Below are 26537 nucleotides of genomic sequence, written 5' to 3'. Positions count from 1 at the left end.
GGACCAGCGGACGGTTGGGAAGGATTGCTTTCTTAATTGGGCATTCGTGATGGATGTCAGTGCAAAAGTTGCTATCATTAATTCAGTTTCGGTGTTGGGGGACTTTTCAAATGAGTTTCATATGGCTAGGCATGTCGCCGGGTGAGGTTGTTGATTTCGGTATTAATTTGGTGTCGGGTAACGGATCGTCTGGCTCCGATAGAAGTTGTAGTAGTGAAAGTCGAGCAGGAAGAGTAATTGGGTGTTGCTCGGTGAATAACGTACCGGTTATGTTCTATCAGGTCTGCATGGTGTGTGTTATTTGTTTCACCATGGGTGTAATGATTTTCTTTGGCTCCAGACATCAATTGAGCATGGTTGTCGATAAGCATAGTGACTTGAGGTGTTTCCTGTGGAGTAGTATTTGGATAGGAACGCGCATTGCAGCAAAGCTGTGTGGAAACATGACATTACGGGTCAAATTTGTGTGTCCTGTTTCTATAATGTGAGACAGGGTCTCAGCCTTGTGTTGTGGCAGTACTGGTGAGTTTGAGGTACAACTCTCTCAATTGAGTCATTTTCATGAATTGAGTATGTTCGAACCGTTTCTTATAGGTGCACGTATTATGCAAGTTGTGGCTTAGGCATTATTGATGTGTCATGTCACCAAAGTAGTGTGTTTGGTCAGAAGAGATCGTTGAAATCATTAATGAATGCAAACAGATTCGATTTCAGTATGTGTGATGGGTAAATATTGAGGTTCGGTTCATAATTTGCTATGGTAATTACCAGCAGAGAAATGGCTTCATGAATGGTTGACATAGGAAATAGTTATGATTTATTGCGTGTTTCCTTTATCATTGGCAGTATGTGAAAGTGTTGGAATGAGGCTTTAGTTTTTAAGAGGTTTCCTATCGATATTCGATTATTATGTGCAGCTACTGTGAATAGAAATTATAGTTTCGAGTGTTTGAGTTATGTGGTATATCAGATAATTGCACCTGATGTTGCAGGTATGGGCTATTACAGCTGGTTCGGGCTTATTCTGAGTATGGATGTGAAGTTCTAATCTTGTGTATGATTTCGGAAGGTGCAGTGTGGTTCTATGGTTTGTGGACTAGATGAATTGTGAAATTTCAGCTATGTTGTGTTATCGGACCTATGTGAGATAGGGTAGTGTGAGATCACCCACGGGTATATTCTTGGTAAGGTCATTCAGCTATTGGTTGGCTTCTAGGACAACTCTGGGTACGCTCGAGGACGAGCGTTTGTTTAAGTTGGGGAGGATGTGACGACCCGACCCGTCGTCTCGTGAGTTACCGCCCCGTTTTCCCCATTTCCTATTTCTTTATGCTTCATTATCAGTGTTGGGTGTGAACGAGTTGATTTGGATTGGTTTTAGTAGGAAATGAGATACTTAGTCTCTTTAAGGAAGGTTTGTTTTGGAAAAGTCAACCGGACGTTGATATCTGTTAGAGGGATCGAATTTGAATATTGATGATTTGGTTAGCTTCGGGGGATAATTTGTGACTTAGGAGTGTGACCGGAAGTAATTTTGGAGGTCCGGGGTAGAATTAGGCTTGAATTGGCGAAGTTAGTATTTTGGCGAATTCCGGTTGATAGGTGAGATTTTGATCCGAGAGTCAGAATGGAATTCCGAGAGTTGTTGTAGCTTCGTTAGATGATTTGGGATATGTGTGCAAAATTTCAGGTCATTCGGATGTGGTTTGGTCGGGTTTTTGATCGAAAGTGTATTTCGGAAGTTTTTAGAAAATTAGGCTTGAATTCGATGAGTTTTGGGTAATTTGATGTTGTTTGAGGTGTTTTGATGATTGGAAGAGGTTTGAATAATGTTATGAATTATGTTGACATGTTTGGTCGGGGTCCCATGAGGCTCGGATAAGTTTTGGAAGAGTTTTTGGAAGATTTTTGCCGTTTGAGCATAAGCATGTAATGATCCAAAGGTCCATTTTTAGTTATAGAGATCGAAATTATATTTCGAGATTTCCAGAATTTAAATAATAAATTATAGGAGTGATTTGGAAAGTTTGGTCTAATTTCATCAAGTCGCGATTGGGTTTTTGACGCGAAACATGAGTTAATTGTTTAATGAGCGAAATGGATATCACACTAAGCAAACAAGCTCCTAATTGAGTTACGAGTTAAGGACTATGTTCGTATCATTATTTGTGACTCATAGGAACAAGAATCATCGAATTCCGAGTTTGTATGATAGAGTTAAAGCCATTTTAGTGAAAAGAAAAGTGTTGCAATCTCTTTGGCTGCTGCTGTATTTTTTTAGCAGTGTGATCTGTAACCCCCGCGTGTGAACAGTAACCATGCGAGTGAACAGTGACGACGCGCGTGAACAGTAACTGAGCGGGTGAACAGTACTTCCGAAAAATTCTAAACACTTCATCCGCGATTTTGGGTCATTTTTCCTCCATGGTTGATCATTTTGAGAGCTTCTTGGTGGAGATTAAAGAGGGATTCAAGGGGAACGACTTGAGGTAAGTTTCTTGGACTTAGAACTCATTTTTATTGTGAATTCCACCTAGAGATTCATGAAATATAAGCCTACAAATCAAGAACTAGGGCTTGAATTTTGAAACCAAACAATTAGGCTTTGATGGGTCATTTGAACTCGGATTTGGGAGTTCTTGGTATGTATAGACTCATGGCGAGATAAGAAATCCGTTGATGTTAATTTTTCTGAATTTCGAGAAGTGGGCCCGGGTCTCGGGTTTTGCCAAATTTCGGGATTTTGATATTTTTCAGTTATTTTCAATTGGGTATCGTTCCTACAGCATAATGTGACATATTTGTTCTGATTTTGGATAGATTTGACGCACGAAGAGGCCAATTCGAGAGGCAAGGGCATAGCGAGCTTGACCTTTGGCCGTCTTGAGGTGAGTAATTGATGTAAATGAGGTCCTGAGGGTTTGAAACCCCGGAATTTCACATCGTAACGCTATATTGAGGTGACTTGCACGCCAGATAACGGGCGTGGGGTAGAGCACCATTGGGGATTGTGACTTGCTCCGTCCCAAGAGATGTTTTTACCGTGTTTTCTACTTGAACTAAATTGAGAATCATCCTTACTTAGATTTGATTGTTACATTTGGGCTTCTTGCCAATTATTTGAATCCTTCAGAGATTGATATCACTGTTTTCGCATATTTTGCTTATCATTTGATCTCAGTCCAAGGTTTTAAATACCGTTTTGCAAACTCAGCCATATTTCTATGATTTGAAAACTTAAATGATATTTCGGGCTGAGAATTATTGTTTTACGAATGCCCAAGGGGCTTATGATGATTTCTGGACTGAGCATGGATCGGGCTGCGCGCCGCAGTAGTGTTACATTGATATTGAGGCTGAAAGCTTGGTTGATTACATTGATATTGAGGCCAAGAGCCTGGTTGATTACATTGATATTGAGGCCGAGAGCCTGGGTGATTATACTGATATTGATATGAGGCCGAGGGCCTAGATTTGATGCCACGAGATGGCTTGATATTGCGCTTGGGCTGTAGGAGCCCCTCCGGAGTCTGTACACACCCCCAGTGAGCGCCGTCGACGATAAATAAATATGGATGGCTCGAGCTGCACGTCGCAGTGGGTACCAAAGAGTACCGTCATATGCATTGCATTGCACTCATGCATTTATTCCTTATCTGCATTATCTACCATAATAATTATGTGCTCTTATTTCATTGACTGGTTGCTTCATACTGTTCTGAGATACTAATCCCGAGGGGCAGATTTCTACTTATTATTTTGATACTGAGCTCGAGGGGCAGATTTCTAATTATTATTTTGATACTGAGCCCGAGGGGCAGATTTCTTCTTGTCATTTTACTGCCAAATTACCTGTTTTACTGGTTTAAAGAAATGTCACATGATATTTCACTGAATTGTTATTTTAAATGATTTCACTGCTTCTGTATAAAATGATGTGTGCCTTAACGTATTTTCTTACCTTCAGTCATTATTTATATTTATTGCTCACTGGGTCGGAGTACTCACATTAATCCCTGCACCATGTATGCAGGTACAGGTATTCCTGAGGCATAGAGCAAGTTTTCTGCTGTTTAGCTTTCATCGGAGTTATCGAGGTAGCTGCATGGCGTTCGCATACCCATTTTCTCCTTTATCTTCTGTTATTTATGATATCTTCAGACTTTGTTCCTAATTCCATACTTTGTAGAATTTTAGTAAACTCTGTAGTAGTTCATGACTTGTGACACCCCGGTTAGGGCTGAGTTGGGTTGGATTTCCGTATTTTATCTATACTTTCCGCTATTGGATATTATTAAACCATGTTTATACTATAATTGTGTTAATTAATTGTCTTAAAAGGATGAATTGGGTTGAATGGCTGGCCTTATCTTCATGAGAGACGCCATCACGACCAGGTTCGGGAATTGGGTCGTGATACTTGAATCCTAGTGTAATTTGGTATTTTGATGTTGTTTTGAGTGATTCAAAGGTTTGATTAAGTTCGTATCAGGTTATAGGACCTGTTGGTATGTTTGGTTGTGGTCCCAATGGCCTCGGGGTGATTTCAGGTGGTTGACGACTTGATTTGAGTTTAGGAAATGCAACTGAAGTGCTGATGTTGCTGGTGTAATCGCACTTGCGGAGTGGGAACCGCAGGTGCGTGTCCACAGAAGCGAAGGAGGTGCCACAGATGCATCCAAGAAGGATCTAGATAGGATCCTCAGATGCAAAGATTTTCCCGCACCTGTGAGAATCGCAGATGCGGACAGCTGGGCGCAGGTGCGAGAAGGAGCCGTAAGTGCAATGATTTCCGCACTTGCAATAGGCGTAGATGCTGTCGTGAGGCCGCAGGAGTGGAGTCTTGGATTTTAAGTGAAATCCGCACCTAATATGGATTTTATGCAGGTGCAGCATCGCAGAAGCGTTAAAGGGTCCGCAAGTGCGGTATTCCCGGCCAGAAAAACACCAGCTCAATTTTTTGACTTTCTTTTTCGATATTGGACTTGAGAAGCCCGGGAGAGAGGCGATATTTCGAAGATTTTCAAGGAGAACATTGGGGCAAGTCATTGTAACCTGGATTGGTCTAAATTTTGTGAATCTACACCTTTCTTCATCATCTAATTAAGGAATTGAGTTAGAAATTTGGGGGTTTAGGGCTTGAGAAATGGAGAGTGGAGTTTGGGGATTTGGAGGGTCAAATGATGTTGGATTTTGATGAATTTAGTATGGTTAGACTTGTGAGTGAATGGGCTTTCGGGTTTTGCGACTATTGTCAGATTTTGAGACATGGGACCAGGGTCCGGGTTTAGACGATTTCGGATTTTCGCTCTAATTAGGTAGTTTTCTTGTGGAATTGATCCCTTTAACCTATATTGATTGTATTATCTTACTTGTGGCTAGATTCAGAATGTTTGGAGGCCGATTTGAGAGGCAAGGGCATTGCAGAGGGATTTTGCTCGGTTCAACGTAAATAACACTTTCAAATTTGGTTTTAAGGGTTCGAAACCCCAATTTTGTGTTATTTGATTGGTATTGAGGTGACACACATGCCAAGTTATGGGCGTGCGGGCGTGCACCATGAGAATTATGACCTGGGTGATTCCATGGCACCGTTTAGTGACTTTATCTTGTTGATATCCTTGTTTTCATCATGTGATAAAGTAATTGAGCTGTAAATCATGCTAGATATCATGTTTAGGCTTTATACCGATATTGTAGGGACACTTAGTGGTTGTTTCTTGCTGTCATCTCACTATTTCCATTGATATTCCATACTCAGTCATGTTCATACATTTTTATATCATATCTCAGTCTCAATTATTTATTGATTCATCATATCATTGTTCCGGGTGAGTTTCATGACATTGTGAGCCGTTGATAAGACTGGAGAGAGTGATGACTAAGTAAGGCAAAGAACCTGATTATGAGTGATAGTTATGGGATCGGGCTGCATGCCGCAACGGTTATATTGATTTGTGATAGAGCTTGGGCTGTAGGAGCCCCTCCGGATTCTGTAACATACCCCTAGTGAGCGCAGATGATATTATTGAGGGATGGATATTTCCCTCGACATGGATCTTGTCCGAAGTACTTGATACATGGAGATGGATCTTCTCACAGGGTTGGATTACCCTTTTCCTCGGTACTGGGTGACTTATAGTCAGTGTTGTTTATGTTTCGGGATGGATCTTTTCTAGGCCGGATGGCCATATATAGTACCGAGTGATTGAGCACTGAGAGTGGGAACATCTGGTGTATTTCATACAGTATGTGCATTGGCATGTAGAGATAGTTGAGTTATATACCTTACCCTGTTAGATCTGTATTTACTTTATTGCTTTGAGCTATCTATTTAACTTGAAAACATGCCTACATTTCTGCACATGTATTTCTATTATATCTGTTGCGGTTGAGTTTGTCACTACCTTTCAGTCCAAAATTTGGACTTGTTATTTACTGAGTTGGTGTACTCACGTTACTCTCTGCACCTTGTGCACAGATCCAGGCGACTCTGTTCACGGCGGCAGTTGTTGATTGAGGCTCCAGAGTTTGGAGACTATCAAGGTAGCTGTACAACGTTCGCAGGACTTGACTCTCCTTCTTTATCATTTGATGTATTTTCAGTTGTTTCCTTTTGACACAGTAGTAGATTGTATTCCAAATAGACGCTCATGTACTCAATGACACCCTATTTTTCGGCTGGATTGTATCACTCTTTGGGATTTATTATGCTTTCAAAAGAGTTTTTTAATGTTAACTGCTTCCGTCATTATTTTAAAGTTATTTTTACTATGTTGGGTTGTTGAATTGAGGCTGGCCTAGTTCCTCGATAGGCTCCATCATGATGGTTGATTTTGGGTAGTGACAAACATGCTAGTAGGAGAACTACTTGAAGCCACGTGGTGAGATAAGATGCGCTAAAACACATGTAGCTATTTCGAGAAAAATGATCTTCAAAATTAAATGTAAGGCTCACGCGGTGATATAAGGAAAGATTGTGATTGAAATTGTGAAATGTGAATATGAGGCGGTACCTCGGTTGTGATTTTCATTATACATTCCATGTTGGAACAACTTGTTGATTTGAACGGTCATTGTTCTTCCTTCAATCATTCATCCGCATTTTGATTGTGTTTGGTTATTCGTTGTTATCTTAATGTTGGAACGATTGTAATTTCTTGTGTAAGTCATGCATTCTACGTGATACAAAATAATGTTTCCATTATTTACAAATTCGTGGATTTTTGGGGCATTATCTGTCAATTGTTTGCATTTTTTTGTGCGTGTTTATTTTTATTTAAATTAAGAAAAAAAATACAAAAAATATAGGTTGCATTTGCATTTAGGATTTAACTTTGCATTTATAAGAATTAATTAGGGATTAGTTGTTTTATAAAATGGAAAAATCACAAATAATAGTTTAATTTGCACTTTTAATCTTAATTTTGATTTTTGAATAGTTTTCTTTTAATTTGTTTTTGTTGTTAATTGTGATAATTATTATTTAGGTTTAATTAGTGTTTTTTAGTTAATTAGGTTCTAGGAATTAATTTACATTTTAATTTAATTTTGGAAAAAAAAGGAAAAGAATTTTTGGAAAATTTATTTGAAATAGGCGTTAAAAGAAAAGGAGAGTTAGTTTGGGCCTAGTGTAATTAGGACATCCCAGCCCAGATCTAAAATCCCCTGATACCCGTCCCCAAAACCCGTCCCAATTTTGCCCTTACCCGACCCTATCGCCTCACTCAAAACGACACCGTTTCATTCATTTTGATCTGGACCGTTAATCTCAGCTGATCAAACGGTCCGGAACTGATAATACTTTAGTACTTAAATGTCAAAAATCCATTCCCCCCCTCAGAACCCATTCAGTCTCTTCGTCTACAACCAAACCCTAGAGACGCCGCCCTAGTGTCCACCGCTGGTTGCTAGCGGCGCTGTTCCTAAATCGCCCTATCTTTACACCACATAACCACCATGACCCCCTTGTTCTAAATCCCCACTCCACTTCCCTCAAATCTTGCTAGAACGTCTCGAATTTTAGATCCGAGTTCAAGCCCTAAAAGTTCAAAACCAATTCCTGTCGAATCTGGTGGCATGCATCGACTCAAGCCTTTGTTTTCCACGATTTGGAGGCTGATGCACTACAAAACTGATATTGTTCGTCTGTTCTTGACGGAGAACAAGTGAGTAGCATCAGTTTCGTGTGAATTAGGATATCAAGTGTAATTTCGAGTTTATTCGGTGAGTTTCTATTCATCTCTGTGTCTATTTTTGGTTTTATTTCACCTTTTGTCCTTCTTCTTTTCTTCTCCTGTTTCTTTGGTTGAAAACTTGACCACTTTTTCGAGTTTGAAATGTTTTCTGTTCGATTGTTCCCTCTATCTCTTTTTCAAATCGTAAAAAACTTGTTCTTCGATTTTCTTGGCCTGTTGAGTTTTGTTAATGTCATAGTTAAATCTCTGATCTTCCTTTTTGGTTTTAGTCTCATTAGTATAATTTAATTAGTTTCGTTCCCTGCCTATTTGTGTTATTAATCAGTCATGTAGTTAAAATCTTAGTCTTAAAATCATGTAAATGTTTGTTTTCTCCTGCCCTTGGTAAAATCACAGAAGCTAGTTTGGATCAGTGGTTGTTTGGGCTTTGGGTCATTTCTGACCCATTTGCAAGAGAAGCCCGTTCAGTTGGGTTTAATTTACTGGGTCGACTTGACCCATGAGGTAAGCCAGAGTAATAACAGGGTGCCTAAGGGGTAATTTGGGAATTTGGTTTAGGGAATATATCTGTAACTGATTTAGGTAGCTTCTAGGAAGGTGCCTTTAGGACTAAGGTGAAAATCTGATTCTAAAATTAAGGGTATGTGAGCAAAAATGAGAATTCAAAAAGGTTTTAAGTGAAAAACTGATTTCTTTATGCTTCCCAAAACACTTGCCTATAAAGGCATCCTTTCTTCATTAGCAAGAAGGGATCAGATTTGGAGAAACTAGAACGGCTAATGAAAAATATTGATAAAGTCTTAAAAATTAGGAGAAAAATACAAAAAGAGCACCAACATCACTGTTTAATTGAGGTTGAATGTGTTTTCTTTAAAAGATTGAAGTGATTTTGACTCTTTTCTGGGATTAAAATGGTCTAAACGAGCTGAAATTGCTGTTGTTGATCAGCTGAACCTCTTCCTCTTCTGTTGTTGATTTCTCACTGTTTCTTTGTTCTAATTTCACCAGGTATTCCATGGATCTCTTATATCTGCGAAGTGTAACATGAGAAGCTCTTGTAATTGATATGCAATTCAAGATTTTGATGTCTAATGAATGATAATTCATGTTGTAGTTGGTTTTAGTTTCCTTTAGACATGTTCATGTATTTAGTTATGATTTTTTTTGAGTTTAGTTGGTAAATCTGGACAGAAACTGCAAGTATGGTGTTGGTGTTAAATGGGTTGAGTTCTTGCTCTTATATGGACTAATTAGGCGATTTAGCTTAAAAGTTCAAATGAATGTATAAGGGTTTTGGTCTGCAGTTACATACGCCATTTACACTTCTTTGAGTATATTAGTTGGTTGGGTTAGTGTTGAACATGCTTGGAGGTTTGGGTCACCTTGTTCTAGCTAAGTATTCTCTCAATAGTTTGCTTGCATGAAGTTTTGGAATTGTTGGCAAAGGGTTTTGAATTTATGTAGTGAATTGTTTATCGCATTTACCGGTTAGTTGGTTCTTCACATGAGCTGAGGTTTTGGGTGAAATAACAATGAACTTAGGTGGAAACTAGGATACTTAATCAATTGGTTTGAGTGTGAATGTTTAAAATGTGCAACAATTGTTTAGTTAATGTTTTAGTGATTGTCAATTTGCTGCGTTGCAATGATTATCATGTGAAATGTTTAAATTTAAAATGGCTTAGAGTAGTTGTCCATTTAGTTCCAATCAGTATCTCGATGTATGATAATTGTTAGCTTAGTTTTATGGCTTCTCAATGTCAAGTTTCCAGATCTGTTGATATTTAAATCCCTTTGACATCATTTTTTTTCTAAAAATTCTGATTGCTTTATGCAATTGTACAGGTTCGATACATGAACCCCTTAGTATCCAGCTTGTGCGTTCCTTATTTAAATTGGGCTTCCTGCTTGGGCTCTAAGGGGATTCGTTGCGGAACTTTAACCTTGCAGCTTGATGGTTTTAATGGGCCATTGGTCCTCATGTCAGGCCAGGCCCAAGTTATGAAACAAAAATGAAGTAGACCTCACGCCTTAGCCCTTTTAGATTCACAATTTAGATTCGGCTTAATCTAAAAATAATTATAATTTCCTTAGACCTTATTTAATGGGTAAGCCCTTTAGCTAATTTAAGGCGAGCTATTAGACAAGTCACAATTCATGGCCCTCAAAAGTTCAGCCTTGGATTTTCCTTTAAAATTTAGAATCGAGGCGTGCCATGCCAAATAAATTCTTTAATTGTATGGCCCTCGTTTAATTAATACTCTTATCCTTAGAAACCGAGGCGGGCCATTTAGCGAATTTTCCGTGGTCCTCGCCAAGTTGCAAATGCGTAGTTGCTTTAGGCGCATTATTTTAATAATTTACTTTCCTAAACTCAGGTACGCATTTCATGTGACCCAAATCCAAATCTCAACAATGTTAAATAAAATGTGTCGTAGACCGCGGGTGCATTTCATGTGGCGTGGTTTAAGACGTATTTTAGATAACGTTGAATCTTCCTAAAATTAATTAGAAGTGGTTAATAAGCTAAAATATACCATAGGATAAAACATGTATTAAATCAGATAATTATGCCAACTATAACAATTGAGCGACCGTGCTAGAACCACGGAACTCAGGAATGCCTGACACTTTCTCCCGGGTTAACAGAATTCCATACCCAGATTTTTGGTTAGCGAACTGTGATACAGAGTCAATCTTTTCCTCGATTCGGGATTTGAACCGGTGACTTGGGACACCACACAATTATCCCAAGTGGCGACTCTGAATTTAATAAATAAATAATCCTGTTTCGATTGTCACTTAAATTGGAAAAACTCCCTTATATACCCTTTCTGGGGGTGTAGTTAAAAAGGAGGTGTGACAATCACCCTTCGTGCTTTTACTCTCAATCTCTCCATGAAATGATAAATACAGCACGACATCACCCTTCGTGCTTTAACTCTCTTCCTCACTATGTATTAATTAATAAATGAAACAATAATCGGTACGGCACCCTTAGTACTTTAACACTCTCCCTTACCATACAACAATGAATATATAATATCTGGGAGGTAGAATAAGAAAGAATAAACCTTACGTCAACAATGGTTCCAAAATACCATACCACAACTTCCAAAAAAGCAAATAAATTATAAGAAAACAAGTCCCACCTGCATGCTTTAACCCAATAACAAAGCATAAGTACTCGTCACCTCACATATACATTGTACCCAAACAATTAAACACGTAGCAAATAGGCAAGAAGTTCTAATCCCTCAAGTCAAGGTTAACCATGACACTTACCTCACTCCAAAATCGACTCAAAGCTTAACCACGATTTTGCCTTTTGAACAAGCCTCCGAACCAACCAAATCTAGCAAATTATTAACCAAACAATTCAAAATAATCCTTAGGAACTACCTACGAATGAAAGAGGTTTAACATAAGTCATTATTGAAAAAGTCAACTCCCAGGCCTGCTTGGTCCAAACCCGAAATTCGGATGAAACCCCAATTACCCATTCACCCCCGAGCTCGGTTATGTGATTTGTTTCAAAATCCGACCTCAAATTGAGGTCTAAATTCTAATTTTACAAAAATTTCTAATTCTACCCAAACCCCCAATTTATACCGTGAAAATCTTAGATTTAAGGTTAAAATCTTATGAAATGTAATGGGTAATTGAAAGAAAGTATGTTAGAATCACTTACCAATGAATTGGGGAAGAAGAGCTCCAGAAAAATTGCCTCTAAGGTTTTTAGAGTTGAAAATTTTAAAGAATAAGCTAAAATCCCGTTTTTCCCTTCTTAAGTCCAGGCGTAAATGTCGCAATTGCGACCTAGGGTTTGTAACTGCGAACCTCGCAAATGCGAGAAACCCTTCCCAATTGCGAAGGTCCCCCATCTCCGCTACCATCGCAAATGCGATGGTTTTGTTCGCAATTGCAAACTTGGGACTTCTGCAATTGTGACCCTTTGATCGAAATTGTGAACCACCCCCCCCCCCCCCGTACTACTTGGCAAATGCGAACAATAAATTCCCAATGTGAACCTAACAGGAACCTTAACAGTTTGCAAATGCGAAGATGGAACTCGTAGTTATGAGATCAGAGGCTGCACCAGAACCAGACTTCACCAACTATGCTTTTAAGTCCAAAATCACTTCGTAGCCTATCCGAAACTCACCCGAGTCCTCGGGACTCCAAACCAAACATTCACACAACTCCAACAACATCATACGAACTCGCTCTTGCGATTAAAATACAAAAATAACACCTAGAACTACGAATCAGACACCAAATCAAATGAAATTTTCAATGAAACTTAATAATTTCTATTTTAACAACCGGACGTCCGAATCACATCAATTCAACTCTGTTTTGCACCAAACTTTGCAGACATGTCATAAATATAGTAATGAACCTATACCAAGCTCCGGAACTAAAATCTGAACCCAGTATCAATAAACTCAAACTTTGGTCAAATCTTTTAGTTCTTTAAACCTTTAAACTTCAAATTTCGACAAAATACGATAACTCGAGTTAGGGACCTCCGAATTTGATTCCGAGCATATGCCCAAGTCCCAAATCATGGTACGGGACACGCCAGATTTGTTTTCTCAAAACGTTGACTGAAGTCAACTCAAATAGATTTTCAAGGCGTGAATTTATATTTTGATCAATTTTTCACATAAAAGCTTTTTGAAAAACAACACGGACGCCCACGCAAATTGAGGAAGGAAAAAAGGAGCTATTTGCTATTTTGAAACACAGAATTAAGGTTAAAACTCTAGATGACCTATTGGTTCATAACAATAATTATTTGATTTAAACCATTATGTTACCAACAACTCAACAGAATATGATATAGTGACTCCATGCAATTAAATTCACATTGACAATCAATTCCCCAAGTTATAATGGAGGCACAGATTTGCATGTTAAAGCAACACAAAAATGTATTTATGGGAGTAATTCATATATGGAAAAAATCAGTGCTCACAGTGATGTCGTGCCATTATTATTATTTCATGGTGAGGCTGGGAGTAAAAGCACGATGGGTGATGTTGTGCAGTCTTTATTCATTTTGCTCACAGTCCTTATGCATTCATCTGAACTTTTAAGCTAAAACGCCTAATTAGTCCATATAAGGGCAAGAACTCAAACCATTTAATACCAACATCATACTTGCAGTTTCTGTCCAGATTTACCAACTAAACTCAAACAAATTTATAACTAAATGCATGAACATGTCTAAAGGAAACTAAAACCAACTACAACCAAAAGAGAAGATTAGAGATTTAACTATGACATTAACAAAACTCAACAGGCCAAGAAAATCGGAGAACAAGTTTTTTACGATTTGAAAAAGAGATAGAGGGAACAATCGAACAGAAAACATTTCAAACTCGAAAAATTGGTCAAGTTTTCAACCAAAGAAACAGGAGAAGAAAAGAAGAAAGACAAAAGGTGTAATAAAACCAAAAATGGACACAGAGATGAATAGAAACTCACCGATTAAACTCGAAATTACACTTGATATCCTGATTCACACGAAACTGATGCTACTCATTTGTTCTTTGTCAAGAACAGACGAACAACATCAGTTTTGTAGTGCATCAGCCTCCTAATCGTGGAAAACAAAGGCTTGAGTCGATGCATGCCACCATATTCGACAGGAATTGGTTTTAAACTTTTAGGGCTCGAACTCGGATCTAAAATTCGAGACGTTCTAGCAAGATTTGAGGGAAGTGGAGTGGGGATTTGGAACAAGGGGGTCATGGTGGTTATGTGGTGTAAAGATAGGGAGATTTGGGAACAGCGCCGCCAGCAACCAGCGGTGGACACTAGGGCAGCGTCTCTAGGGTTTGGTTGGAGACGAAGAGATTGAAGGGGTTCTGAGGGGGGGGGGGAATGGGTTTCCGACATTTAAGTACTAAAGTATAATCAGTTCCGGACCGTTTGATCAACTGAGATTAACGATCCAGATCAAAATGAATGAAACGATGTCGTTTTGAGTGAGGCGATTGGGTCGGGTAAGGCAGAATTGGGTCGGGTTTTGGGGCCGGGTATCAGGGGATTTTAGAAGGCTGGGATGTCCTAATTACACTAGGCCCAAACTAACTTTCCTTTTCTTTTAACGCCTATTTCAAATAAATTTTCCAAAAATTCTTTTCCTTTTTTTCCAAAATTAAATTAAAATGTAAATTAATTCCTAGAACCTAATTAACTAAAAAAAACACTAATTAAATATAAATAATAATTATCACAATTAACAACAAAATCAAATTAAAATAAAACTATTCAAAAATCAAGATTAAGATTAAAAGTGCAAATTAAACTATTTTTTGTGATTTTTGCATTTTATAAAACAACTAATCCCTAATTAATTCTTAAAAATGCAAAGTTAAATCCTAAATGCAAATGCAACCTAATGGAAACATTATTTCATTTTGAATTTATGGGAGTAATTCATATATGGAAAAAATCACGTGCTCACAGTGATGTCGTGCCATTATTATTATTTCATGGTGAGGCTGAGAGTAAAAGCACGATGGGTTATGTCGTGCAGTCTTTATTCATTTTGCTCACAGTCCTTATGCATTCATCTGAACTTTTAAGCTAAAACGCCTAATTAGTCCATATAAGAGCAAGAACTCAAACCATTTAACACCAACACCATACTTGAAGTTTCTGTCCAGATTTACCAACTAAACTCAAACAAATTCATAACTAAATGCATGAACATGTCTAAAGGAAACTAAAACCAACTACAACATGAATTATCATTCATTAGACATCAAAATCATGAATTGCATATCAATTACAAGAGCTTCTCATGTTACACTTCGCCGATATAAGAGATCCATGGAATACATGGTGAAATTAGAACAAAGAAACAGTGAGAAATCAGCAACAGAAGAGGAAGAGGTTCAGCATATCAACAACAGCAATTTCAACTCGTTTAGACCATTTTAATCCCAGAAAAGAGTCGAAATCACTTCAATCTTTTAAAGAAAACACATTCAGCCTCAATGAAATAGTGATGTTGGTGCTCTTTTTGTATTTTTCTCCTAATTTTTCAGACTTTATCAATGTTTTGTATTTTTCTTTAGCCGTTCTGATTTCTCCAAATCTGATCCCTTCTTGCTAATGAAGAAAGGATGCCTTTATAGGCAAGTGTTTTGGGCAGCATAAAGAAATCAGTTTTTCACTTAAAACCTTTTTGGGTTCTCATTTTTGCTCACATACCCTTAATTTTAGAATCAAATTTTCACCTTAGTCCTAAAGGCACCTTCCCAAAAGCTGCCTAAATCAGTTACAGATATATTCCCTAAACCAAATTCCCAAATTACCCCTTAGACACCCTGTTATTACTCTAGCTTACCTCATGGGTCAAGTCGACGCAGTAAATTAAACCCAACTGAACGGGTTTCTCTTGAAAATGGGTCAGAAATGACCCAAAGCCCAAACAACCACTTATCCAAACTAGCTTCTGTAATTTTACCAAGAGCAGGAGAAAACAAACATTTACATGATTTGAAGACTAAAGATTTAACTACATGACTGATTAATAACACAAATAGGCAGGGAACGAAACTAATTAAATTAAACTAATGAGTCTTAAACCAAAAGGGAAGATCAGAGATTTAACTATGACATTAACAAAACTCAACAGGCCAAGAAAATCGGAGAACAAGTTTTTTACGATTTGAAAAAGAGATAGAGGGAACAATCGAACAGAAAACATTTCAAATTCGAAAAAGTGGTCAAGTTTTCAACCAAAGAAACAGGAGAAGAAAAGAAGAAGGACAAAAGGTGAAATAAAACCAAAAATGGACACAGAGATGAATAGAAACTCATCGATTAAACTCGAAATTACACATGATATCCTGATTCACACGAAACAGATGCTACTCACTTGTTCTCTGTCAAGAACATACGAACAACATCAGTTTTGTAGTGCATCAGCCTCCTAATCGTGGAAAACAAAGGCTTGAGTCGATGCATGCCACCAGATTCGGCAGGAATTGGTTTTGAATTTTTAGGGCTCGAACTCGGATCTAAAATTCGAGACGTTCTAGCAAGATTTGAGGGAAGAAGAGTGGGGATTTGGAACAAGGGGGTCATGGTTGTTATGTGGTGTAAAGATAGGGTGATTTGGGAACGGCGCCGCCAGCAACGAGCGGTGGACACTAGGGCGGCGTCTCTAGGGTTTGGTTGTAGACGAAGAGACTGAAGGGGTTCTGGGGGGGGAATGGGTTTCTAACATTTAAGTACTAAATTAAAATCAGTTCCGGACCTTTTGATCAACTGATATTAACGGTCCAGATCAAAATGAACGAAACAGTGTCGTTTTGAGTGAGGTGATTGGGTCGGGTAAGGGCAGAATTTGGCCGGGTTTTGGGGACGAGTATCAGGGGATTTTACATCTGGGCTGGGATGTCCTAATTACACTAGGCCCAAACTAACTCTCCTCTTCTTTTAGCGCCTATTTCATATAAATTTTCCAAAAATTCTTTTTTTTTTCAAAATTAAATTAAAATGTAAATTAATTCGTAGAACCTAATTAACTAAAAAAACACTAATTAAACCTAAATAATAATTATCACAATTAACAACAAAATCAAATTTTAAGAAAACTATTCAAAAATCAAAATTAAGATTAAAAGTGCAAATTAAACTATTTTTTGTGATTTTCCCATTTTATAAAACAACTAATCCCTAATTAATTCTTAAAAATGCAAAGTTAAATCCTAAATGAAAATGCAACCTATATTGTTTGTATTTTTTATTAATTTAAATAAAAATTAACACGCACAAATAAATGCAAACAATTGATAGATAATGCCCAAAAAATCCACGAATTTGTAAATAATGGAAACATTATTTCGTTTTAAATTTATGGGAGTAATTCATATATGGAAAAAATCACGTGCTCACAGTGATGTCGTGCCATTATTATTATTTCATGGTGAGGCTGAGAGTAAAAGCACGATGGGTGATGTCGTGCAGTCTTTATTCATTTTGCTCACAGTCCTTATGCATTCATCTGAACTTTTAAGCTAAAGCGCCAAATTAGTCCATATAAGAGCAAGAACTCAAACCATTAAACACCAACACCATACTTGCAGTTTCTGTCCAGATTTACCAACTAAACTCAAACAAATTCATAACTAAATACATGAACATGTCTAAAGGAAACTAAATCCTACTACAACATGAATTATCATTCATTAGACATCAAAATCTTGAATTGCATATCAATTACAAGAGCTTCTCATGTTACACTTCGCAGATATAAGAGATCCATGGAATACATGGTGAAATTAGAACAAAGAAACAGTGAGAAATCAGCAATAGAAGAGGAAGAGGTTCAGCAGATCAACAACAACAATTTCAGCTCGTTTAGACCATTTTAATCCCAGAAAAGAGTCAAAATCACTTCAATCTTTTAAAGAAAACACATTCAGCCTTAATGAAACAGTGATGTTGGTGCTCTTTTTGTATTTTTCTCCTAATTTTTCAGACTTTATCAATGTTTTGTATTTTTCTTTAGCCATTATGATTTCTCCAAATCTGATCCCGTCTTGCTAATGAAGAAAGGATGCCTTTATAGGCAAGTGTTTTGGGAAGCATAAAGAAATAAGTTTTTCACTTAAAACCTTTTTGAATTCTCATTTTTGCTCACATACCCTTAATTTTAGAATCAGATTTTCGCCTTAGTCCTAAAGGCACCTTCCCAAAAGCTTCCTAAATCAGTAACAGATATATTCCCTAAACCAAATTCCCAAATTACCCCTTAGGCACCCTGTTATTACTCTAGCTTAGCTTATGGGTCAACTCGACCCAGTAAATTAAACCCAACTGAACGGGCTTCTCTTGCAAATGGGTCAGAAATGACCCAAAGCCCAAACAACCACTGATCCAAACTAGCTTCTGTGATTTTACCAAGGGCAGGAGAAAACAAACAATTACATGATTTGAAGACTAAAATTTTAACTACATGACTGATTAATAACATAAATAGGCAGGGAAAAAAATTAATTAAATTAAACTAATGAGACTAAAACCAAAAGGGAAGATCAGAGATTTAACTATGGCATTAACAAAACTCAACAGGCCAAGGAAATCGGAGAATAAGTTTTTTACGATTTGAAAAAGAGATAGAGGGAACAATCGAACAGAAAACATTTCAAACTCGAAAAATTGGTCAAGTTTTCAACCAAAGAAACAGGAAAAGAAAAGAATAAGGACAAAAGGTGAAATAAAACCAAAAATGGACACAAAGATGAATAAAAACTCACCGATTAAACTCAAAATTACACTTGATATCCTGATTCACACGAAACTGATGCTACTCACTTGTTCTCTGTCAAGAACAGACGAACAACATCAGTTTTGTAGTGCATCAGCCTCCTAATCGTGGAAAACAAAGTCTCGAGTCGATGCATGCCACCAGATTCGACAGGAACTGGTTTTGAACTTTTAGGGCTCGAACTCGGATTTAAAATTTGAGACGTTCTAGCAAGATTCAAAGGAACCGGAGTGAGGATTTGGAACAAGGGGGTCATGGTGGTTATGTGGTGTAAAGATGGAGCGATTTGGGAACGGCGCCACCAACAACCAGCGGTAAACACTAGGGCGGCGTCTCTAGGGTTTGGTTGGAGACGAAGAGACTGAAGGGGTTTTGAGGGGGGGAATGCGTTTCCGACATTTAAGTACTAAAGTAAAATCAGTTCCGGACTATTAGATCAGCTGAGATCAATGGTCCAGATCAAAATGAACGAAATAGTGTCGTTTTGAGTGAGGCAATTAGGTCGGGTAAGGGCAGAATTAGTCCGGGTTTTGGGGACGGGTATCAGGGGATTTTAGATATGTGCTGGGATGTCCTAATTACACTAGGCCCAAACTAACTCTCCTCTTCTTTTAACTCATATTTCAAATAAATTTTCCAAAAATTCTTTTCCTTTTTACCCCAAAATTAAATTAAAATCTGAATTAATTCCTAGAACCTAATTAACTAAAAAACACTAATTAAACCTAAATAATAATTATCACAATTAACAACAAAATCAAATTAAAAGAAAACTATTCAAAAATCAAAATTAAGATTAAAAGTGCAAATTAAACTATTTTTTTTATTTTCCCATTTTATAAAACAACTAATCCCTAATTAATTCTTAAAAATGCAAAATTAAATCCTAAATGCAAATGCAACCTATATTTTTGTATTTTTCATTAATTTAAATAAAAATAAACACGCACAAACAAATGCAAATAATTGACAGAAAATGCCCCAAAAATTCACGAATTTGTAAATAATGGAAAAATTATTTTGTTTTGAATTTATGGGAGTAATTCATATAGGACAAAAATCACGTGCTCACAGCTTCCCTTCTTTGCCCGGAAACACGAAGAGTTTTCGTGCAAAGACAAAGTGAGCGGATACGAGTGATTTTTGTCCATTTGAACACTCTGTGAGAAGCATTTTTGAAAGAATTGACCGCACCCTACTTCTGTGGTTGTCTACATATCCTTGGCTATAAAGGGGTCAGGTCAGTGTAGTTCGGGAAGGTTTGGTAGCTAGGACTACCATGAAGTTGTGATTTCACTGTTGTTGTTGTTGTTGCTGCTGCTACTGCTTACTGAACCCCTAATTATACCATGTCAAAATAAAAGGAAATTAGACTAGACTATGATCTATGCACTACAAAAAATCCTATCTACATCTTCAAACTTGATCTTGTGGTTCTCATTGCCTTGTTGACTTGTACTCTCCCGGTGAGATCCCATTGTTGCCAAGTTGAATTGTAATCTGAGATGTTTTCCCTTTCTCCAGGTGGATGCCTGACTGCTGAACCTGAATTATATTCCCATGCTCTCCAAGTGGGCGCCTGATTGCTGAACTTGAAATGTATTCCCGTGATCTCCAGGTGGGCGCCTGACTACTGAACTTGAAATGTATTCCCGTGCTCTCCAGGTGGGTGCCTGATTGCTGAACTTGAAATGTATTCCCGTGCTCTCCAGGTGGGCGCCTGATTACTGAACTTGAAATGTATTCCCTTGCTCTCCAGGTGGGCACCTAATTGCTGAACAAGAAATCTATTCCTGTGCTCTCCAGGTGGGCGCCTGACTGCTGAACTTGAAATGTATGTCCGTGCTCTCCAGGTGGGCACCTGATTGCTGAACTTGAAATGTATTCCCGTGTTCTCCATGTAGGCGCCTGACTGCTGAACTTGAATTGTATTCCCGTGCTCTCCAGGTGGGCGCCTGATTGCTGAACTTGAATTGTATTCCCATGCTCTCCAGGTGGGCTCTTGATTGTCAAAACTTCAACTTTATTCCCTTGCTCTCTAGGTGGGCGCCTGATTACAACATTTGAACTGTACTCCCTTTCTATCCAGGTGGGTGCCTGATTGCCAAAACTTGTACCGTATTCCCTTGCTCTCCAGGTGGGTGCCTGATTGCCAAAACTTCAACTGTTCATCTGAAACTGCGGCCTTTGAACCTGATTACAACGAAACAAACAAAACAAAAGAAATTTTCCTTCCCCAGTTTGGTGCTGGGCGCATCTATGAGTGTTAATTGAATCATGTCACCAAATATCTCTATGAATTTGAAATCTAGATCCCATTATCCAGGAGGGGTCCTGACAATTCTTAATTAAACAACAAATTTAAATCTAAGTTATATCTTCTAAAGGTGTGACTTCTCCTAAATCTTGTTATCTAAAAGGGTCTTAAACTACTCCCCATTATCCAGGAGGGTCCTGAAAATCAAAAGTCAAGTTTCATCTTAAAAGTGACAATTTTACGGCTAAATTATATTACCCTACACCAGAACTTACGCTAAATTTGTTATCCAATGGAAATTTTGAAGCTCGGTCCCATTATTCAAGAGGGTCCTGACAACTCCTAATTGAATCCTATCTCAAACTTGCAAACTTTGAAACCAACTTATATTCCTTTGTGGTATATTTATGCTAGATTATGCTACTCATAATTGTTTTGAATTTTAAACTAGGTCCCATTTTCTAGGAGGGTCCTGAAAGTTTACGGTCAAACCTATCTGGTGCTTGCCTTTCCTTATGGAGGACTTTCCCGAAACAATCAAAACTTTCTGCCCCTGTTTTAATCAAAGAAAAATCTTGTCAGTTTAAAATGTGGTGGTTAGTTTGTGGCATTCTTGCTGAAAGTCTCTCCGCTGTCGTGCTTTGTTTTGACTGGCTTCCCCGAACTGGCTTTGAACCTCTTGCCTTTCTGGCTATCTTTCAACCCACATGACCTCGGATGACCCAATTGTTCTATACCCGAACCGTTGTTTTACACCTCTGACCCCTTTTACTGAGCCTCTGCATTTCCCATGAAATTACTAAATCATTCCATCAATGGATCTGCTGCTGGCATTTTATCCCACTCTATATCACGCTATATTTGGTATGTTCTGGACATACTGTGCTTTGCAATGTTTGGAAGTTGGTAGTGAGGTTCGAAATCCTTTATTATTTTGCTTCACCAAGACTGACATTGAAACATCTTACAGAAATGAAACCCAAAAGAAACAAAATGCAATGACCCTGAGAGTTAAGGATAAAGAAAGTCCAAAACTGGATGACTTGCTAAAAAGGAAAAAGAAAGAGACTTATCTGAGCGGAACAGCTGGTACCAATGATCATGACATGCCTTTCGGATTAATTGGCCCAATCTGTCCAACCAATCAATTCTCAGTTGCCATACTTTGTTGCCCCGGAGATTCCATAACCTGACTTCTTTGCCAAAACCTTGACCTTGTTCGGCCTGCGGTGCCCTGAAGGGTGTTCACCAACAAGCCTCTCTCATTTGTTCATCTCTCAACTCACTTTTGCCTTACGGTTCCCATGAGGGCTTTCACCAATAAGACTCTCTCATTTTTTATTTCTCTCAGCTCTCGTCGCCTTATGGTGCCCGTGGGGGTTTTCACCAACAAAAGTCTCTCATTTTTTCATTTTCCTGCTTGGGCTAGAGTGCTGCCCCTGATATGAATCACCTCTACTTGCTCGACTTGGCATCTCTCGAAGACTGATCAGAAGGTCTTTCTTTGGATCATAGCGTTGGCTTTTGGATAGGGTTAGAAAGAAAGGGTGTCAAAAGGCTCGAAACAATTCGAATGTGTTCAAAATTACAACTTTCGGAATCAAATTTCTTGCAACAACCACAACTTCTGCCCCAGTTTCTTTGCTTGGGGACTTTTGGATTTTTGTTTGATGGGACCGAACCGTGAGGCTGCCTACGTATCCCTTAAAGGAATCATGTCGAATGTAGGTCATGTCATAGGAATTACTTTGTTGTTGTGATTTTCTTTCCTTTTCTTCCTCTTTTCTTTTCTTTCTTCTTTTTCTCTTTTGTTGTTTTGTTGTGTTTTTTTCTTTCTTTCTTTTCTTTTTCTTCTCTTCTTTTTTTTTCCTTTACTTGTCTTTCATGCTTGCGTTTCTGATCTTTGCTATTGATTCCGAAAGAGGGGTATGAAAGAAAATAAATAAGGCTCAAAGGGGTAACAAAGGATAAAGTGTTTAGATAGAAGAACAAAATGCCTTCGTTATTCCAATCTTCAAAATATGCCAATTACAAACAAACACAATTTAACCGAAGAGATCATACATAATATCTTTTGACCGCATCAGAATTGATGGCCATTTCTACACATTTGCCTTCCACATCTGTTAAATACAAAGCACCATTGGACAACACTCTCGTCACGATGAACGGCCCCTGCCAGTTTGGGGCGAACTTGCCTCTTGCTTTAGCCTGATGAGGAAGGATACGTTTCAATACTAACTGACCCACTTCAAACCTCCATGGACGCACCTTCTTATTATATGCTCTTGCCATTCTATGTTGATACAATTGGCCATGACACATTGCTGCTAATCTTTTCTCATCCATTAAACTCAATTGTTCTAAGAGAGTTTTGATCCACTCATCGTCATCAATTTCGGCCTCAACAACAATCCGAAGGGACGGGATATCAATTTCCGCAGGTATCACCGCCTTAGTGCCATATACCAACAAATAAGGAGTTGCCCCTACTGAAGTACGAACACTAGTGCGATAACCCAGCAATGCAAAAGGCAGCTTCTCATGCCATTGCTTGGAACCTTCCACCATTTTCCGAAGTATCTTCTTTATATTCTTGTTGGCCGCCTCAATTGCTCCATTTGCCTTGGGGCGGTAAGGGGTGGAATTGTGATGCGTAATCTTGAATTGCTGACATACCTCTTTCATCAGATGACTATTGAGATTAGCCCCATTGTCTGTAATGATCACCTTTGGTATCCCAAACCGACAAACGATATTTGAGTGCACAAAATCAACCACCGCTTTCTTGGTTACGGACTTGAACGTTTTAGCCTCTACCCATTTGGTGAAATAGTCAATGACCACTAGAATGAACCTGTGCCCATTTGATGCTGATGGCTCAATTGGCCCAATGACATCCATGCCCCACGCAACAAAAGGCCATGTGCAGACATTGTGTGCAATTCAGATGGTGGAGAATGAATCAAATCTTCGTGCATGGCACTGATGACACTTGCACACGAAACTGATACAATTTCGCTCCATAGTGTGCCAATAATAACCTGCTCGGAGGATTTTCTTTGCCAACACGTACCCATTCATATGCGGTCCACAGACTCTAGAATGTATTTCGGTCACGATAGTTGTGGCCTGTCTAGCATCTATGCTTCTTAACAATCCAAGATCCGGAGTCCTTTTGTACAAAACCCCTCCACTGAAGAAAAATCTGCTCGCTAACCGCCGAATTGTTCTCTTTTGATCGCCTGTGGCTTGTACCGTATACGCCCCCATCCTGATATATTCCTTGATATCATGAAACCAAGGCTCTCTATCAAGTTCTTCTTCTACCACATTACAGTAAGCATGCTGATCATGGACCTGAATATGCAACGGGTCAACATATGCCTTATCCGGATGATGTAACATTAACGCTAAGATAGCCAAAGCATCAACAACTTCGTTATGGATCCTTGGAATGTGCCTGAACTCTACTGATCGAAATCGTTGACAAAGATCATGCAAACATTGCCGGTACGGTATGAGTTTAGATCTCGTGTTTCCCATTCCCCTTGAATCTGATGCACCAGAAGGTCCGACTCCCCCAAGACCAAAACTTCCTGGACACCCATGTCTGCAGCTAAACTCAAAACCAAAATTCATGCCTCGTATTCAGCCATGTTATTAGTACAGTAGAAACGAAGCTGAGCCGTAATAAGGTAGTGATATCCTGTTTCAGAAATCAATACAGCTCCTATCTCAACGCCTTTTATGTTAGCAGCTCCATCAAAGAAAAGTTTCCAACCTGTCTCTCCAACTTGTTCCAACTCATCAATATGTATTACCTCTTCGTCAGGGAAGTAAGTCTTCTAAGGCTCTTATTTTTCATCCACTGGGTTCTCAGCCAGATGATCGGCCAAAGCCTGGTCTTTCATCACGGTCCTGGTCACATAGACAATGTCAAATTCTGTGAGCAAGATCTGCCACTTTGCGAGCCTCCCTGTGGGCATAGGCTTCTAAAAGATATACTTTAAATGATCTAAACGAGAGATGAGGTAAGTAGTGTAAGATGACAAATAGTGCTTCAACTTCTGTGCTACCCAAGTTAGGGCGCAACATGTCCTCTCAAGGTGAGTGTACTTAACCTCGTAAGATGTGAACTTCTTGCTGAGATAATAGATGGCCTACTCTTTCCTGCCGGTGATGTCATGCTGACCCAGTACACAACCAAACGAATTGTCCAAAACCGTCAAATACAGAATCAAAGGTCTCCCTGGTTCTGGTGGCACCAACACGGGTGGGTTTGACAAATAACCTTTTATCTTATCAAATGCTTCTTGACACTCATCTGTCCACTTGACCGCAACATCTTTCTTTAACAGTTTGAAGATAGGCTCAGAAGTTGTCGCAAGCTGAGAAATAAACCTGCTGATGTAATTCAACCTCCCTAATAAACTCGGTCTTGTTCCTTGGAGTTGGCAATTCTTGGATAGCTTTAATCTTTGACGGGTCCAATTAAATACCTCGGCGGCTAACTATGAATCCCAATAATTTTCCAGATGGCACACCGAATGCACATTTTGCGGGATTGAGCTTAAGATTGTACCTGCGAAGCCTTTGGAAGAATTTTCTCAAATCTCTGACGTGATCAGACTGCTTTATAGACTTTATGATTATATCATCCACATAAACCTTGATCTCTTTGTGTATCATATCGTGAAATATGGTTGTCATTGCCCTCATGTAAGTTGCCCCCGTATTTTTTAACCCGAAAGGCATGACCCTGTAGCAGTATGTTCCCCATGGTGTGATGAATGCCGTCTTCTCCGCATCTTCCTCATCCATTAAGATCTAATGATAACCCGCATAACAGTCCACAAAAAACCCAAGCTCATGTTTGGCGCAATTGTCAATTAGAATGTGGATATTTGGCAGTGGGAAGTTGTCCTTGGGACTTGCTTTGTTAAGATCACGGTAATCAACACACACCCTGGTCTTTCTATCCTTCTTTGGCACAGGTACTACATTGGCTAACTAGGTGGGATACCGAATGACCCAAATAACTTTTGCATCAAACTGCTTAGTGACCTCTTCTTCAATCTTCACACTCATATCAGTCATAAATTTCCTCAGCTTCTGCTTGACAGGAGGAAATGTCGGGTCAATGGGCAATTTGTGAACCACCAAGTCAGTGCTTAAACCCGGCATGTCGTCATATGACCATGCAAAGCTGTCTTTGTACTCAAGTAATGCTTTAATTATCTCTTCCCAGAGTTGAGGTTCAAGATGGACACTTATTTTAGTTTCTCTGATATTATCTGAGTCCCCTAAATTGATTGCTTTTGTATCACTCAGGTTAGGCTTGTGTTTTTCTTCAAAATGGCTTAGTTCTTTACTAATCTCTTCAAATGCCTCATCCTCATCATATTCTGATTCATCATCACACTCTATTTCTTGAATTACTATTTCAGAACTAGATTGGCTTTTAAGACTGGATCGAAGATTCCTCATGCATGTCATGTTATTGAAACCAGCATAAAAAGAGCTGTATAAGGAAGAAAAGAAAACAAAAGTAAAACTGTCAGGAATGAGGAAAAGGGAAATTGCATTTCATTGAAATTGAAAGATAACAAGGTTTATACATCCAAACGGACGGAACATAGAATCTGAATTACAACCCTGAATAATCCAGATAAACTGAAAGAAAATCAAAGCAAACTACCAAAACTCCTTCCTGGTGGGGAGATGAGTAGCTTCCTAGTTGTTAATCTTTGCACTGGGCCCAACAAATTGCACATCCGCCTTA

The 26537-nt window shown here is 38.6% G+C and overlaps 1 protein-coding gene across 1 annotated transcript in view; it reads right to left on the bottom strand.

Annotated features, from left to right (window-relative positions):
- LOC138890455 (uncharacterized) overlaps nucleotides 1-25576 on the bottom strand; it is a 59512-nt gene extending 33936 nt beyond the window's left edge. The window contains exon 1 of the mRNA XM_070173842.1: nucleotides 25255-25576. Within this exon, the coding sequence (XP_070029943.1) occupies nucleotides 25255-25576 (322 nt within the window). The remainder of the gene's footprint in view (nucleotides 1-25254) is intronic.
- Between the last annotated feature and the right edge of the window lie 961 nt (nucleotides 25577-26537).

The sequence above is a fragment of the Nicotiana sylvestris genome, chromosome 4 (genome assembly GCF_000393655.2).
Source record: "Nicotiana sylvestris chromosome 4, ASM39365v2, whole genome shotgun sequence".
Classification (NCBI taxonomy): Eukaryota; Viridiplantae; Streptophyta; class Magnoliopsida; order Solanales; family Solanaceae; genus Nicotiana; species Nicotiana sylvestris.
The sequence above is the reverse complement of the archived record's forward strand: the minus strand, read 5'-3'. Positions and strand labels throughout refer to the sequence as shown.